General features: G+C 39.9%; 1 protein-coding gene across 1 annotated transcript; it reads right to left on the bottom strand.

Annotated features, from left to right (window-relative positions):
• Positions 1–10,090: 10,090 nt before the first annotated feature.
• On the bottom strand, positions 10,091–12,889 carry LOC148556228 (uncharacterized). The gene is made up of 4 exons (XM_088490687.1): positions 12,671–12,889; positions 10,784–11,824; positions 10,253–10,555; positions 10,091–10,144 (listed from the first exon to the last, which is right to left on the bottom strand). Exons 1-4 carry the CDS (start codon positions 12,887–12,889, stop codon positions 10,091–10,093), a joined length of 1,617 nt encoding a protein of 538 aa, XP_088346813.1.
• Positions 12,890–13,527: the final 638 nt, after the last annotated feature.

Below are 13,527 nucleotides of genomic sequence, written 5' to 3'. Positions count from 1 at the left end.
CTTTAGTCTAAAGCTCCAATCAAAGGGTCAGGCATGGCTTAATAGCCAGCCAAGCTTTAGTATGTAACTCAGACATGACACGCCTAACATGCCCTACAGGCATGGCTTTACAGCCAGCCAGGCTTCAACATGCTTTATGAAATACTAGAATTCATTCTTAAAAATTCTGAAGAAAAAATTTTTTTTGAAAACATTTTTAAAAAAAATTTTTTTTCGAAAACAAAGGAGAAATTTTTGAAAGATTTTTTTGAAAAATTTTTTTGAAAACTTTTTGAAAAGAAAACGAAAAGAAAGTTACCCAATCTGAGCAATAAGATGAACCGTCAATTGTCCAAACTCGAACAATCCCCGGCAACGGCGCCAAAAACTTGGTGTTGTTGCTGGATCAAACTTGGCACTAATGTTACCGGACCAAAAGCTTGCCGAAAACTCGAACAATCCCCGGCAACGGCGCCAAAAACTTGGTGTTGTTGCCGGATCAAACTTGGCACTGATGTTACTGGACCAAAAGCTTGCCGAAAACTCGAACAATCCCCGGCAACGGCGCCAAAAACTTGGTATGCAAAATTGTTACTCAGGTTGTGAATTATTGTTCGAAATTGATTCCCTGGCGGTGGCACCAAAAATGGATGCACAGAACCATGGTCTAAACATATCTTCACAACTTCGCATAACTAACCAGCAAGTGAACTGGGTCGTCCAAGTAATAAACCTTACGTGAGTAAGGGTCGATCACACGGAGATTGTTGGTATGAAGCAAGCTATGGTCACCTTGTAAATCTCAGTCAGGCAGATATAAAATAGTTATGGAGTTTTCGAAATTAATACTAAAATAAGGATAGAAATACTTATGTAAATCATTGGTGAGAATTTCAGATAAGCGTATGGAGATGCATTCATTCCTCTGAACCCCTGCTTTCCTGCTGTCTTCATCCAATCAGTCTTACTCCTTTCTATGGATGACTTTGTGTAAGGATGTCACCGGTGCCAATGGCTACTTTCAATCCTCTCGGGAAAATGGTCCAAATGCTCTGTCACAGCACGGCTAATCGTCTGGAGGCATCACCCTTGTCGTTGGTTGCATCCTATTCCTCTCTGTGAAAATGGTCCGATGCGCTGTCACTGCATGGCTAATCATCTTGGAGGTTCTCGATCATACTGGAATAGAATTTACTATCCTTTTGCGTCTGTCACTATGCCTAGCACTCGCGAGTTTGGAGTTTGTCACAGTCATTCAGTCCCAGAGTCCTACTCGGAATACCACGGACAAGGTTTAGACTTTCCGGACTCTCATGAATACCGCCATCAATCTAGCTTATACCACGAAGATTCTGATTAAGAGATCTAAGAGATACTCATTCAATCTAATGTAGAACGGAAGTGGTTGTCAGGCACGTATTCATAGGGAATGATGATGATTGTCACGTTCATCACATTCAGGTTGAAGTGCGAATGAATATCTTAGAAACTGAATAAGTTTAATTGAATAGAAAATAGTAGTACTTTGCACTAATCCTTGAGGAACAGCAGAGCTCCACACCTTAATCTATGGAGCGCAGAAACTCTACCATTGAAAATACATAAGTGATAATGGAGTTCATTGTTCTCGGCCCCAGAGGGGAGCCAGAGTAACCAAGACTACGAATACAATGATAAAAAGTTCTATTTATAATAAACTAGTCACTAGGGTTTACAGAAGTAAGTAATTGATGCATAAATCCACTTTCGGGGCCAACTTGGTGTGTGCTTGGGCTGAGCTTGAAGTCTACATATGGAGAGGTCATTCTTGGAGTTGAACGCCAGCTTTTGTGCCAGTTTGGGCGTTGAACTCCACTTTGCAACTTGTTTCTGGCGCTGGACGCCAGAATTGGGCAGAGAGCTGGAGTTGAACGCCAGTTTGCGTCGTCTAAACTTGGGCAAAGTATGGACTATTATATATTTCTGGAAAGCCCTAGATGTCTACTTTCCAATGCAATTAAAATCGCGCCATTTTGAGTTCTGTAGCTCCAGAAAATCCATTTTGAGTGCAGGGAGGTCAGAATCCAACAGCATCAGCAGTCCTTCTTCAACCTCTGAATCTGATTTTTGCTCAAGTCCCTCAATTTCAGCCAGAAAATACCTGAAATCACAGAAAAACACACAAACTCATAGTAAAGTCCAAAAATGTGAATTTAACATAAAAACTAATGAAAACATCCCTAAAAGTAACTAGATTCTACTAAAAACATACTAAAAATAACGCCAAAAAGCGTATAAATTATCCGCTCATCACGCGCGCAGATGGTGGTGCAACGGACGCGATGCATACGCGTACATGGCGCGTCCACGTTGATGGCTTATTTCAAGAGTGGCACGTACGCGTCATGTGCGCGTACGCGTGAGTTGGTTTGTGCGAAAGGCACAATGATAGCACAGCATTCGCACAACTCTCGGGTTTTTGGCTTGGGGGTGGAATTTCTCAATCCACGCGTACGCTACATGGCGCGTCCACGTGGGTAGGTGAAAATGCTTAATGCACGCATACGCGCGCAGTGCGCGTACGCGCGGATGGTGCTCTGTTTTTCAAAATTTTTTCTATGTTTTTGCACCAATCCAAGCATTCCAAACCTCCAAACAGCTACCAAAACACCATAAAATCTTATTTAACATACTAAACTACCAATTATACTCAACAAATCAACCAAAAACATGAGATTAAACTTTTTTAACCAATATATGCAAAAGAGGAAAAAAAAAGAAAGATTTTACCATGGTGGGGTGTCTCCCACCTAGCACTTTTATTTATTATCCTTAAGTTGGACTTATGGGGAGCTCCTCATCAAGGTGGCTTGTGCTTGAAGCTATCTTTGAACATCCACCAATGCTTGAGTCTCTAATAAGCTCCATTCTTTAATTTTAATATCTTCAAGCTTTGATGGAGTTCTTCACAAACCACGGGCTCCCAAATTTGATTCTCCTTGTGCGATCCGGGATCCCACACTTTGTTTTGGCACCCATCTTCTAATTGATCCTCATGAGTTCAATTGGGTGGCATGACCTTAGAATTCTCAATAAAGTGACCAAACATTCTCCTAGACCCAAACAATCTAGCTCTAGACCAAACCTTGCAATTAAACTTTGAACATGCAACTATAATGAGCCTAGAATAATGTTTCCAACCACTGGTCATATCCCTTTTACTCTTAAAGCCATAAATATGTCTAAGTTGATCATCCATCTCAAGAAAACCATATTCAAGGGGAATAATAAAGCTTGAGTACAAGGAATTTACCCACTTGAATGAAATAATGGATGGTGGTGGCTTGGGGAGAGGTATCTCCAATGTCCTTACAAGCTCTACTCCCTTATGTTCTTCCTTGACCACTTCCACCTCTTCATAAGCTTCTTCACTTCCAATCCTTTGTTCATCAATTTCATCTAACTCTTCCCCATCACTCAAATCATAAATGGGAGGTTGAGAGAAATCTACCTCCACATCGCTTTCTATCTCATTGGGAGAAGGTTCTTCGAATTCAAAGGATTCACCACCAAGAAGATTGGATGCATGGTCTTCATCTCCAAGGGAACTCAATTTTTGCTCCATTTCTTCCAAGTCTTCATATGGAATATGCCTCGGAGGTTGTGCACATTCCTCCTCAACATCAAATTCACTCTTCTTGGAGAGGTTCTTTTCAACTCTAGGTTTTCATGGAGGTTCCGCATCTCCTAAGTCTTCAACCACTTCTTCCTCTTCTTCAATGATCATAGGCTCCTCCAATTGCTCTAATACAAAATAACATCCCTCAATTTCCACCGGAGTTTCCAATCTCTCCTTATGCTTTTCAATTGATTCTCCACATGTGACCGTGGGAGTGCTTTGAGTGCTCAAGTATTGGGAGGCTAAGGTACTTACCACCTTGGTCAAAGTAGCCACAAATTCTAGTGTCTCCCTTTGCATTTCTCCTTGCCCTTGAAGTATAAGACTAAGGATTTCATCCATTGAGGATTGGGGTGGATAGGAGGGTTCATTGTCTTGGAAAAAGGGTTCATAATAGGAAGGTGGTTCTTCTTGGTAAGATAATGGTGGTGTATATTGAGGTGGCTCTTGGGAGTATTGATATTGGAATGGTGGTTCCATGTATGGCTCATATGGTTCAAAAGGTGGTTGGTAGGGTGGAAATGAGTCAAGGTCATATGGAGGTGTTTGGTGAAAAGAGGCTTGTGAGTATGGTTGAGGTTCATGTTGAGGATATGACTCATAGGTATATGGTGGTGGTTCTTGAAAGTCACAAGGAGATTCACCATAGCCATTAGGTTGGTATGCATCATAGAATGGCTCTTCTTCATAGTGCATTGGTGGAGGTTGTTGCCATGAAGATTGATCATATGCATATGGCTCCTCCCACCTTTGGTCATCCCATCCTTGATACACATTCTCCTTATAGTCCTCATTTCCTACAACATAGTGAGAACCAAACTCATAGCCAAAGTGAGAATTCATGATAGCAAGAGAAAATGAAAATAAAATCAAATAAGAAACAAAGGAAAACAAATCCTAAAACTAGCAAGGACTAACAAAGAAGAAAAAGATAAACATATTCACAATATTCACATATATACAATAACCAATAACACAACACCATTGCAATTCCTCGGCAACGGCGCCATTTTGATGAGAAGGACTTTTGTGTGGTTTAGAATTCACAAATGAATTCTCGTTGCAAGTATAGTTTCTAAACCAACAATAATCCTTTCATACAAAAATTTGTTTGTCACAAGTACAAACCCCTAAAATCTATAAACCGAAGTATTTAAACCTCGGGTCGTTCTCCCTAGGAATTGCAATAAAGTGTCTTGTTATTGGTTATGAGGTATGTTTTGGGGTTTTTTGGGATAAGAGACATGAATTGTAAATGGCAATGAAAATAAACTAATAACTAAAAAAGTATTGGCAAAGGTTGGTGGTCAAGGATCTCTATCCTAATCACTAACCACAACATGAGAATTGGCAAGGACCAACCCCACTAAGTTAACCCCTAACTAATAGTAGAGGAAAGTCAAGTGAGATATGTCAATCCAAGTCCATAAGTCCTAGTTCTCCACTAAATCAATTAGTGAGATCTAGAGTTAATGGCTCCCAATCATCAATCACATGGACATTAGCAACTCAAGAGTTCCTAAGTTACCTTCCCAATCTAAGAGCACTAAAATCTACTCTAAAATCCAACCAAGCATTTTATCAAACACTTGGAAGGCATAAAAGGAAAGCATAGTAAAATTGCAAGGAATGTAAATCTACACTACTCAATTGCAAGAAATTAAACAACAACAAATCAAATGAACAATAAAGGAACATGAAAACATAAATTGCATTAAAGAGAAATAAAAGAACAAAAGTGCATCAACATAAAAGTAAAGGATTACAAGAATTAAATGCAAAACTAGAGAGAGGAAAGGTAGAAGAAGAAGAATTGCAAAAGGAAAAGTAAATCAAAGCATGAAATTAACCTAGATCTAAGAATTCCTAATCTAGATCTAACCTACTCCTAATCCTAGAGAGAAGTGAGAGCTTCTCTCTCTAGAAACTACTCTAAACTAATCCTAATGTATGTAAAATGATGCTAAGTGTGAATGATCAATTCCCCTTCAATCCTTGGTCTTTTAAAGCTTTTCCCGCCAAAAACTCAGCTCCAAGTGGGGCCAGAAACCCTCCAAAATTGCCAGGCACGAGTTCTTCTTTAAAAATCATGTGCGACTTTCGGCGCGTACGCGCACAGTGTGCGTACGCGTCCCTGGAGCATTTCGCAATCCACGAGTAGGTGAAACAATCATGAAACCATGCTATTTCATTGAATAAATGTGGGTAAAAGGTGATAAAATCCCCTAAATCAAGCACAAGATAAACCCTACAAATGGGTTTATCACTGAGCCCTTGTAACTGGTTCAAACAAGCTCTCCCGGCAACTTCACCAATATCCAGCTTAAGATCAACAAACTTATCTAATAGCTCCTCCTCCTTGATCCTCATCTGAGCTATTGTCAAGGACTTCCGACTCAAAGCGTCTGGTACCACATTCGCCTTTCTAGGATGATAACTCAGCTCAAAATTATAATCCTTCAGTAACTCCATCCACCTCTTCTGACGCATATTTAGCTCTTTCTGATCAAAGATGTAGTTGAGACTCTTATAATCAGAAAAGAGGCTAAACCTCACTCTATACAAGTGGTGTCTCCAAATCTTCAATGCAAACACAATCGTTGCTAATTCCAAGTCATGAGTGGGGTAATTCACCTCATTCGATCCTAGCTGACGCGATGCATAAGCCACCACATTCTGATGTTGCATCAACACGCAACCCAAACCTTTCAGTGATGCATCACAATATACTTCAAATGGTTCGTGCGGTTCCAGCAAAATCAAAACTGGCGGTGAAGTTAACTTCCGCTTCAACGTTTGAAAACTCTCTTCACACTTCGACGTCCACATGAATAGCACTTCTTTCCTTGTTAACTTCGTGATCGGTAATGCAATCGGGGAAAATCCTTCAATGAATCTTCGGTAATATCCTGCTAAGCCTAAGAAGCTTCTTACTTCTGTCACCGTCGTCGGTCTTTCCCACTCCATCACCGCTTCTACCTTAGAAGGATCTACAGTTATTCCTCCTTTGCTCACCACGTGGCCTAAGAACTTCACTTCCTCCTTCCAAAACTCACACTTCGACAACTTAGCGTACAACTTCCGCTCCTTTAGGATTTGTAGCACAATCCTCAAGTGCTCTTCATGCTCTTTCACTATCTTATAATAAACTAAGACATCATCTATGAAAATCACTACGAATTTGTCCAAAAAGAAACGAAACACTCTGTTCATGTAATCCATGAAGACAGCAGTTGCATTCGTTAACCCGAAGGACATTACCGTAAACTTGTAATGTCCATAGCGTGTCCTTGATGCCAGGGCATCTTGGCTAGTTTTACTAGCCATTTTTTGTATGCTTTAGGTTGCTTTCATGCATTTTTTTAGACAATAAGCAAGTATTTGGATGAGAATTGTATGCATGCCTTGATACAATCAAACATTGTTAATAATGTGCATTTTCATGAGATTTATGCAAGAATTGTTTGATGTTATGAATGATGCAAAATCTTGTGATTTAGCAAGGCTTTGATGCATGTGTTTGGTTGATGATAGGAGAAGCAAAGAGCCTGGAGCTAGGAGGAAGAAGTTGACGGTGTTGCCAACTCCAAATTCAAGTTAGCAACGCCATTGAGACTTAACTCCAGGAAGAGTATGAACACCCTTGCAAGAATTTGGCTTCTTGGAAGGTAGAGTGCACGTTGCCAACTTGGGAGAAGGCTAGCGTGTTCCTTGACAACGCTAGCAACAACGCCAGGATCTTGGAGCAAAGCAAGGAAGAGCTCGAAGAGCGTTGCCAAGAAGATGATGAACTGGCGTGTTCATCAACAATGCCAACAACAACGCCAAGGCCAAGGCAAGCAGGGAGTCACTAGTACATTGGCACTAGAGTGTTTGAAGGCAACTTCACCAACAACTCCAGCAAAGTTGGCAGCCTGACCTTTCCTCCTTCAAGGATGCATAACTTGAGCTAGGAAGATTCAATTGAGATGTCCCTAGTTGCATTGTAAAGATAACATTCAGAGCTTTCCAACGATATATAATAGTCTATAGTGAAGCATGAAATTGAAGCTCAAATCAGAGTCATCTTTAGGCCCCAAAAACAAGAACATGAAGATTGAAACTCAAGGAAGCATGAATGAGCCAAGGAAGCTCGAGAGTGTTGCCAAGGCAAGGGATGAATTAGCGTGTTCCTTGGAAACTCCAGCAACAACGCCAAGGCCAAGAATTTGGGCTAGGGGAGTTCACTAGCACGTTGGCACTAGCGTGTTTGGTAAAAACGCCCCAACCAAGGCAGCTTGACCTTACCTTCTTCAAGGATACATAACTTGAGCTACAAAAATCCAAATGAAGTGATTTCAGCTGCATTGGAAAGTAGACATCAAGAGCTTTCCAACCATATATGACACTACATGAAGGACACTAAATTTGAGGGAGAAACATGGCCCGAAAGTGCATAGATGAACATGGTATCAACCTGTAGTAAGGCCAGATGACCTCTTCATCTTCCATAGAGTATATCTTGAGCTCTAGAGCTTTAAATGATGAAATATCAATGGCATTGGAAAGTAGACATTCAGATCTTTCCAACGATATATCATAGTATGGGTTTGGCATTCATTTGAAGCTTCAAAAGCCGGCTTCATTTAGAGCTTCAGAATCTGAGCACGTTGGCAACGCTGGAAACAAAGGCATGTTCACCAAAAACGCCTGCGATTTTGGCAGGCTGACCTTACCCTCTTCAATGGAGCATAACTTGAGCTAGAGAGATCCAATTGAGGTGCATCTAGTTGCGTTGGAAATCTGACATTCAGAGCTTTCCAACCATGTATAATAGTTTATATTAAAGCAGAAGATTAAAGCTCAAACCATAGGCAACTTTAAGCATCAAATCTTGAATCCAAGAAGAAGAAGGTCACGTTGCTGGCAATAACTTGGGCTGGCAACGCCTATCACCAAGCCCCAGCCCAGGAAATTCACTAGCACGTTGCCAACGTGCATTAACATAGGCGTGTTGGCCAAAAACGTGCTCCATTGGGCCAAAATTGCCAAGACATGCGCACAAGCTCTCTGTTTTCAACTTGGTGCTGCAATTTCATTTAGAAGCTAGCTAATCCAACCTCAAGCAAGCAAAGCCCATAAATCTCAACCAATCAAGGCCACAAGAATCATCTAGAATAGTTAATTTTCATTTTGTTTGTAATTTTCTTTTAATTTCATTTCAATTTGTAATTTAGGAAAGCCTATATAAAGGCCATAGTTTCATAGAATTAAGGGGGATGAAAATTGTTAGGAGATCACACACACACTTCATTGGCACACTCCATTGGGAGTGGGTCTTTGGACCCCTCCCTTTCGTACACTCTTCTTCCCTTCCTCTTTTCTTCTTCCTTAGTAATAGTTTAGTTTACTTTGTAATTTTCATTTATGAATTCTTGAATTTTCAATTTCTGTTTTGAATTCTCACTCTTTATTAGTTTTCATTTGAGAGCAATGATCACTTAATTTCCTTTGCATTTGGGAAAGGAGCTCTGTTTCAATTTTGATTGAATTGATGTTTATTTCTCCTTCTCTTCTTCACTCTATCTTCATACTTGGATATCTATTAGAATCCTTGCAAGAGAGTTTTGTTCTTCAAAGATCCTTGGATCTATTAGAATTCTATTGTGAACCTTGAGAGAGGGATCATAGGATTCATGTTTGTTTTTCTAAGGAAGAGCTTTTGTGCTTCAAAGATTCAATCACCACCGAGAGGGGGATTAAGTCTACTTGAATTTCATGTGAGCCTCGAGAGAGGAATCATGGAATTCAGTTTGAGGCTCTTCTCTCATAATCCTCCTCATCAACACACTCTTAGTTGGTACGTGACATATAACCTCTTTGAGTTGAGGTCTTGAGGGTTGTGTGGCTTTTGGATTAGAAATTGAACTTCACCTCTTCTCATGAGCAATTAGATCAAGAGATTGGCAATTGATTATGTGAAGAGAAATTAAATCACCAAGAGATTGGGGTTTAATAACTCATAATCCGCCATGGATCTACTTTACATGATTGAGAAGGAGTGAGACCCATTAATTCATGAGGAATCAACATCTCTAATCCCTTATGCTTTCCATTTTACTTTCCGTCATTTACTTTCTTACAATTTTTACTTCCTTGTACTTTACTTTCCAGCATTTTATTTCCCCTGCACTTTACTTTGATGTTCTTTACTTTCTTACAATTTTACTTTCCAGTACTTTACATTCATGTCATTTATTTTCCCTGAAATTTATTGCTTTCCTTTATCTTCATGTCATTTACACTTCCTGTTGTTTGCTCATCACTCCAAAATGATTGTCTAACTAGAATAATCAATTTACTATTGATTACTTAATCCGTTAATCCTCGTGGGATCGACCTCACTCTAGGTGAGTTTTACTACTTGATACGATCCGGTATACTTGCCGGTAAATATGTGAAATTTATTAATTTTTACGTATCAGTCCTGAATGCAGCCTTACGGATATCATCCTCTTTCACCCTTATCTGATGGTAACCGGATCTCAAATCTATCTTGGAAAACACTCCAGCTCCTTGCAGTTGATCCATCAAGTCATCTATTCTTGGCAGCGGGTACTTGTTCTTCACTGTCACTTTGTTTAACTGTCGGTAGTCCATGCACAAGCGCATTCCTCCATCCTTCTTCTTCACCAATAAAATTGGCGCTCCCCATGGTGATACACTCAGTCGAATGAACCTCTTGTTCAGAAGCTCTTCCAACTGAGTCTTTAACTCTGTCAGCTCTATCGGAGCCATTATATATAGTGCAATCGACACTGGTCTGGCTCCCGGCACCAATTTGATCGCAAATTCAATTTCCCTTTGAGGTGGAAACTCAGGGATATCTTCTGGGAATACTTCCGAAAATTCTCTAACCACCGGTATCTGATCTAAGTTCTGGGCATCACCCAACGCATTAGCAGCCAACAGAATATAACCCTGACACTCCTTCCCACTACAATGCACCATTACAGAGTTCAGGTAATACCCCGTAGCTACCACTGATCCATTCTCTCCTTCCGGTATAAATCGAATAGTCCGTTCAAAGCAATCCAACAAAACCCGATTCTTTGACAACCAATCAAACCCCAAAATCATCTCTAGCCCCACCATTAGTAAACAGACCAAATCATGCACAAAGTCTCTACCCTCAAGCTTGAAACCTACTTGTCTACAACCTGACCTAGTCATAATTGTCTGATGCGGAGTATGTACATGCAGATCAAAAGGTAACTCTGATACTTTCAAACCTAATTCCTCAACTTTAGCAAACGAAATAAATGAATGCGAAGCTCCGGTATCATATAATGCAACTAAGGATTTATCACCAATTAGACATATACCTCTCATCAACGGATCCGCCTTAGAAGCATTCTTGGCATTCACAGTAAAGACTCGACCTTGATGCTGATTCTGGCCCGCATTCTGGTTCCACCCATGAGTGCAATCCCTCACAATATGACCAGGCAACCCACAATTGAAACAACCACCTAAACCAATTTTGCATGAGTCATAAGGATAGAAATGCCCACAACGTACACAAGTCAAATCCGGAGAATTCTTACTCTGATTTCCTCTCCCCTTAGCATACTGAAAATGAGTCTGAGTTTTCTTCCTGAAACCTCCTTGACCTTGAGGCGCATATCCTCCTCTTTTGAAGCTTTGACCTCTAGGATGGAAGTACTTGCCACGCCTCCAACTAGAGCTCCCTCCATGAGTGTCCTTGCATGCCGCCACAGTCTTGGCATACTCTTCCACTACTCTAGCCTTGTTCACTAAGTCAGAGAAGACTCGGATCTCTATAGGTGCCACAGCAGTCATAATGCTATCCCTTAAACCCCTCTGGTACTTAATGCACTTCCAGCTCTCATAAGTCTCCGGGGTACCTTGACATATCCTAGAAAACCTACAGAGTTCCTCAAACTTGCTAGTGTAATCTGCCACAGACATGGAACCTTGCTTTAGCTGCATCAGTTCTATCTCCTTTGCTTTTCTTGAAGACTCGGGGAAATAATTCTTATAGAAGACCGTTTGAAACACCTCCCATGGAATGTCGGCATTCTGAAGTTGTAGCAAGCGACACTCTGTTTGCCACCAGGGCTGGGCCTCTCCCGCTAGCTGGTAAGCGGCAAACTCGACATACTGATTGAGAGAAACATGCTGCGCCTGTAAAGTGTAACAACCCTAGTTTTTGAAAATCAAATAATTAGTCATTTGTGATTTATTTTATTTGTTGATAATTTTATTTTAAGAAAATTATTTTACTAAAGGTAATTAAATAGAGTTTCATCATAGTTGGAGTTTAAATTAATTAGAATTTTCATATAATCTTTATTAGATATTTGGTACAACTGAAATTATAATTTTGATAATTGAAAAATAAGAAGAAATGTATAATTTAATTTAAATAAATTCTATTTTGAATGAATTATGTTATTAATTTGAACTCCTAGAAATTATTTTATTAGAAATGATTAGATTGATATTTATAAATACTTTAATTCTACGTCAATTAAATTTATGTACAATATTTATTATAATTGGTTATTTTATAAATTGAAATTAAAGTTTCGGAGATATAAAAACAAAGAAAAGTTATATCCTTTAATTTGAATAATTAATATTGAGCTAAACCATATTTTATAAAAATGTGATTAATATATTTATTTTATATTTTAAATTAGAAATAATTGATTGAACTTAGCAATATGATGATAAATAATGTTCCTAAATATTTTTAATAGAGTATATTTGATTTTAAAATTACTCTACCCTTCAATTTTATCAAAATAACTATTCATATCTATCCATATTCTTTTATAAAATCCCTAATTCCTAAACCTAAATTTCCAAATTGAATCAGAAACCCTAATTCCCAAATCCGAGAAACCCTAACCCAGCTACCCTCTTCCCCAAGACTCAGCAGCAGCTATGCAGCCCTATCCAAAACACACACACACACGGTTCCCTGAGCCAAAGGAAAAAAAACGGGAATAGAAAGAAAAGGGGGACCGAGGAAGGAGAGGGGGGAGAAGAGGGAGGCGGCGCGGTGGGTGCCACTGCCACTGTCGCCGCCGTTGCTAGCAGAGGCGAGGGGTGATCTGAGCAAGGAGAGAGCTCTCGAAACAGGGAGAGATCGACCCACGCCTCGCCGCCGCGCCAACGTCCCAGTGCCGCCGTCGCCTCATCGTCGAACTGGAGGGAAGAGCTGCTGCCGCCACGCCTCGCCATCGAGCTGCATCACGACGCCATCCTGTTCATGGAGCCACAAGCTCGCATCACTGCCGATCCGTCTAGTCGCTGATGAGATATTTTGGAGGAAAAATAAATTTCTCCCAAAACACACAAATCTAACCGGCAAGTGCACCGGGTCGCATCAAGTAATAAAAACTCACGGGAGTGAGGTCGATCCCACAGGGATTGATGGATCAAGCAATTTTAGTGGGTGATTAGTTTAGTCAAGCTAACATTGAGTGGTTGGGTGAAATTTTGAGAGCAGAATGTAAAATGCAGAGAATTTAAAGTTGCAGAAAATAAATGTGCAGAAACTTAAAGTGCAAGAAAAGTAAATTGCAGAAACTTAAATTGCAAGAAATGTAAATTGCATTAAATGTAAAGGGACTGGGGTGTTGGAAATTAAAGAGAGCAATAGATCAAGCAACTGGAAATGTAAATTGCAGGAAGAATAAAGGAAATTGGATGCTAGGAATTAAAACAGAATTTAAATTGTGAAGTGCAGTGAATTAAGGAACGCTCAGATTCTCAGCTTAATTGCAAAATAAAATTGAAGATCTCAGGGAATCAAAGAGACTAGAAAACGAGTCTAGATCTCAAGCCCTTCCTTGATTCAACAGCAGACAGATTGAAGA

The sequence above is a fragment of the Arachis ipaensis genome, chromosome B6 (assembly GCF_059453495.1).
Source record: "Arachis ipaensis isolate K30076 ecotype BB chromosome B6, ASM5945349v1, whole genome shotgun sequence".
Classification (NCBI taxonomy): domain Eukaryota; kingdom Viridiplantae; phylum Streptophyta; class Magnoliopsida; order Fabales; family Fabaceae; genus Arachis; species Arachis ipaensis.
Note: the sequence above shows the minus strand (reverse complement) of the source record. Positions and strands in the feature narration are given on the sequence as shown.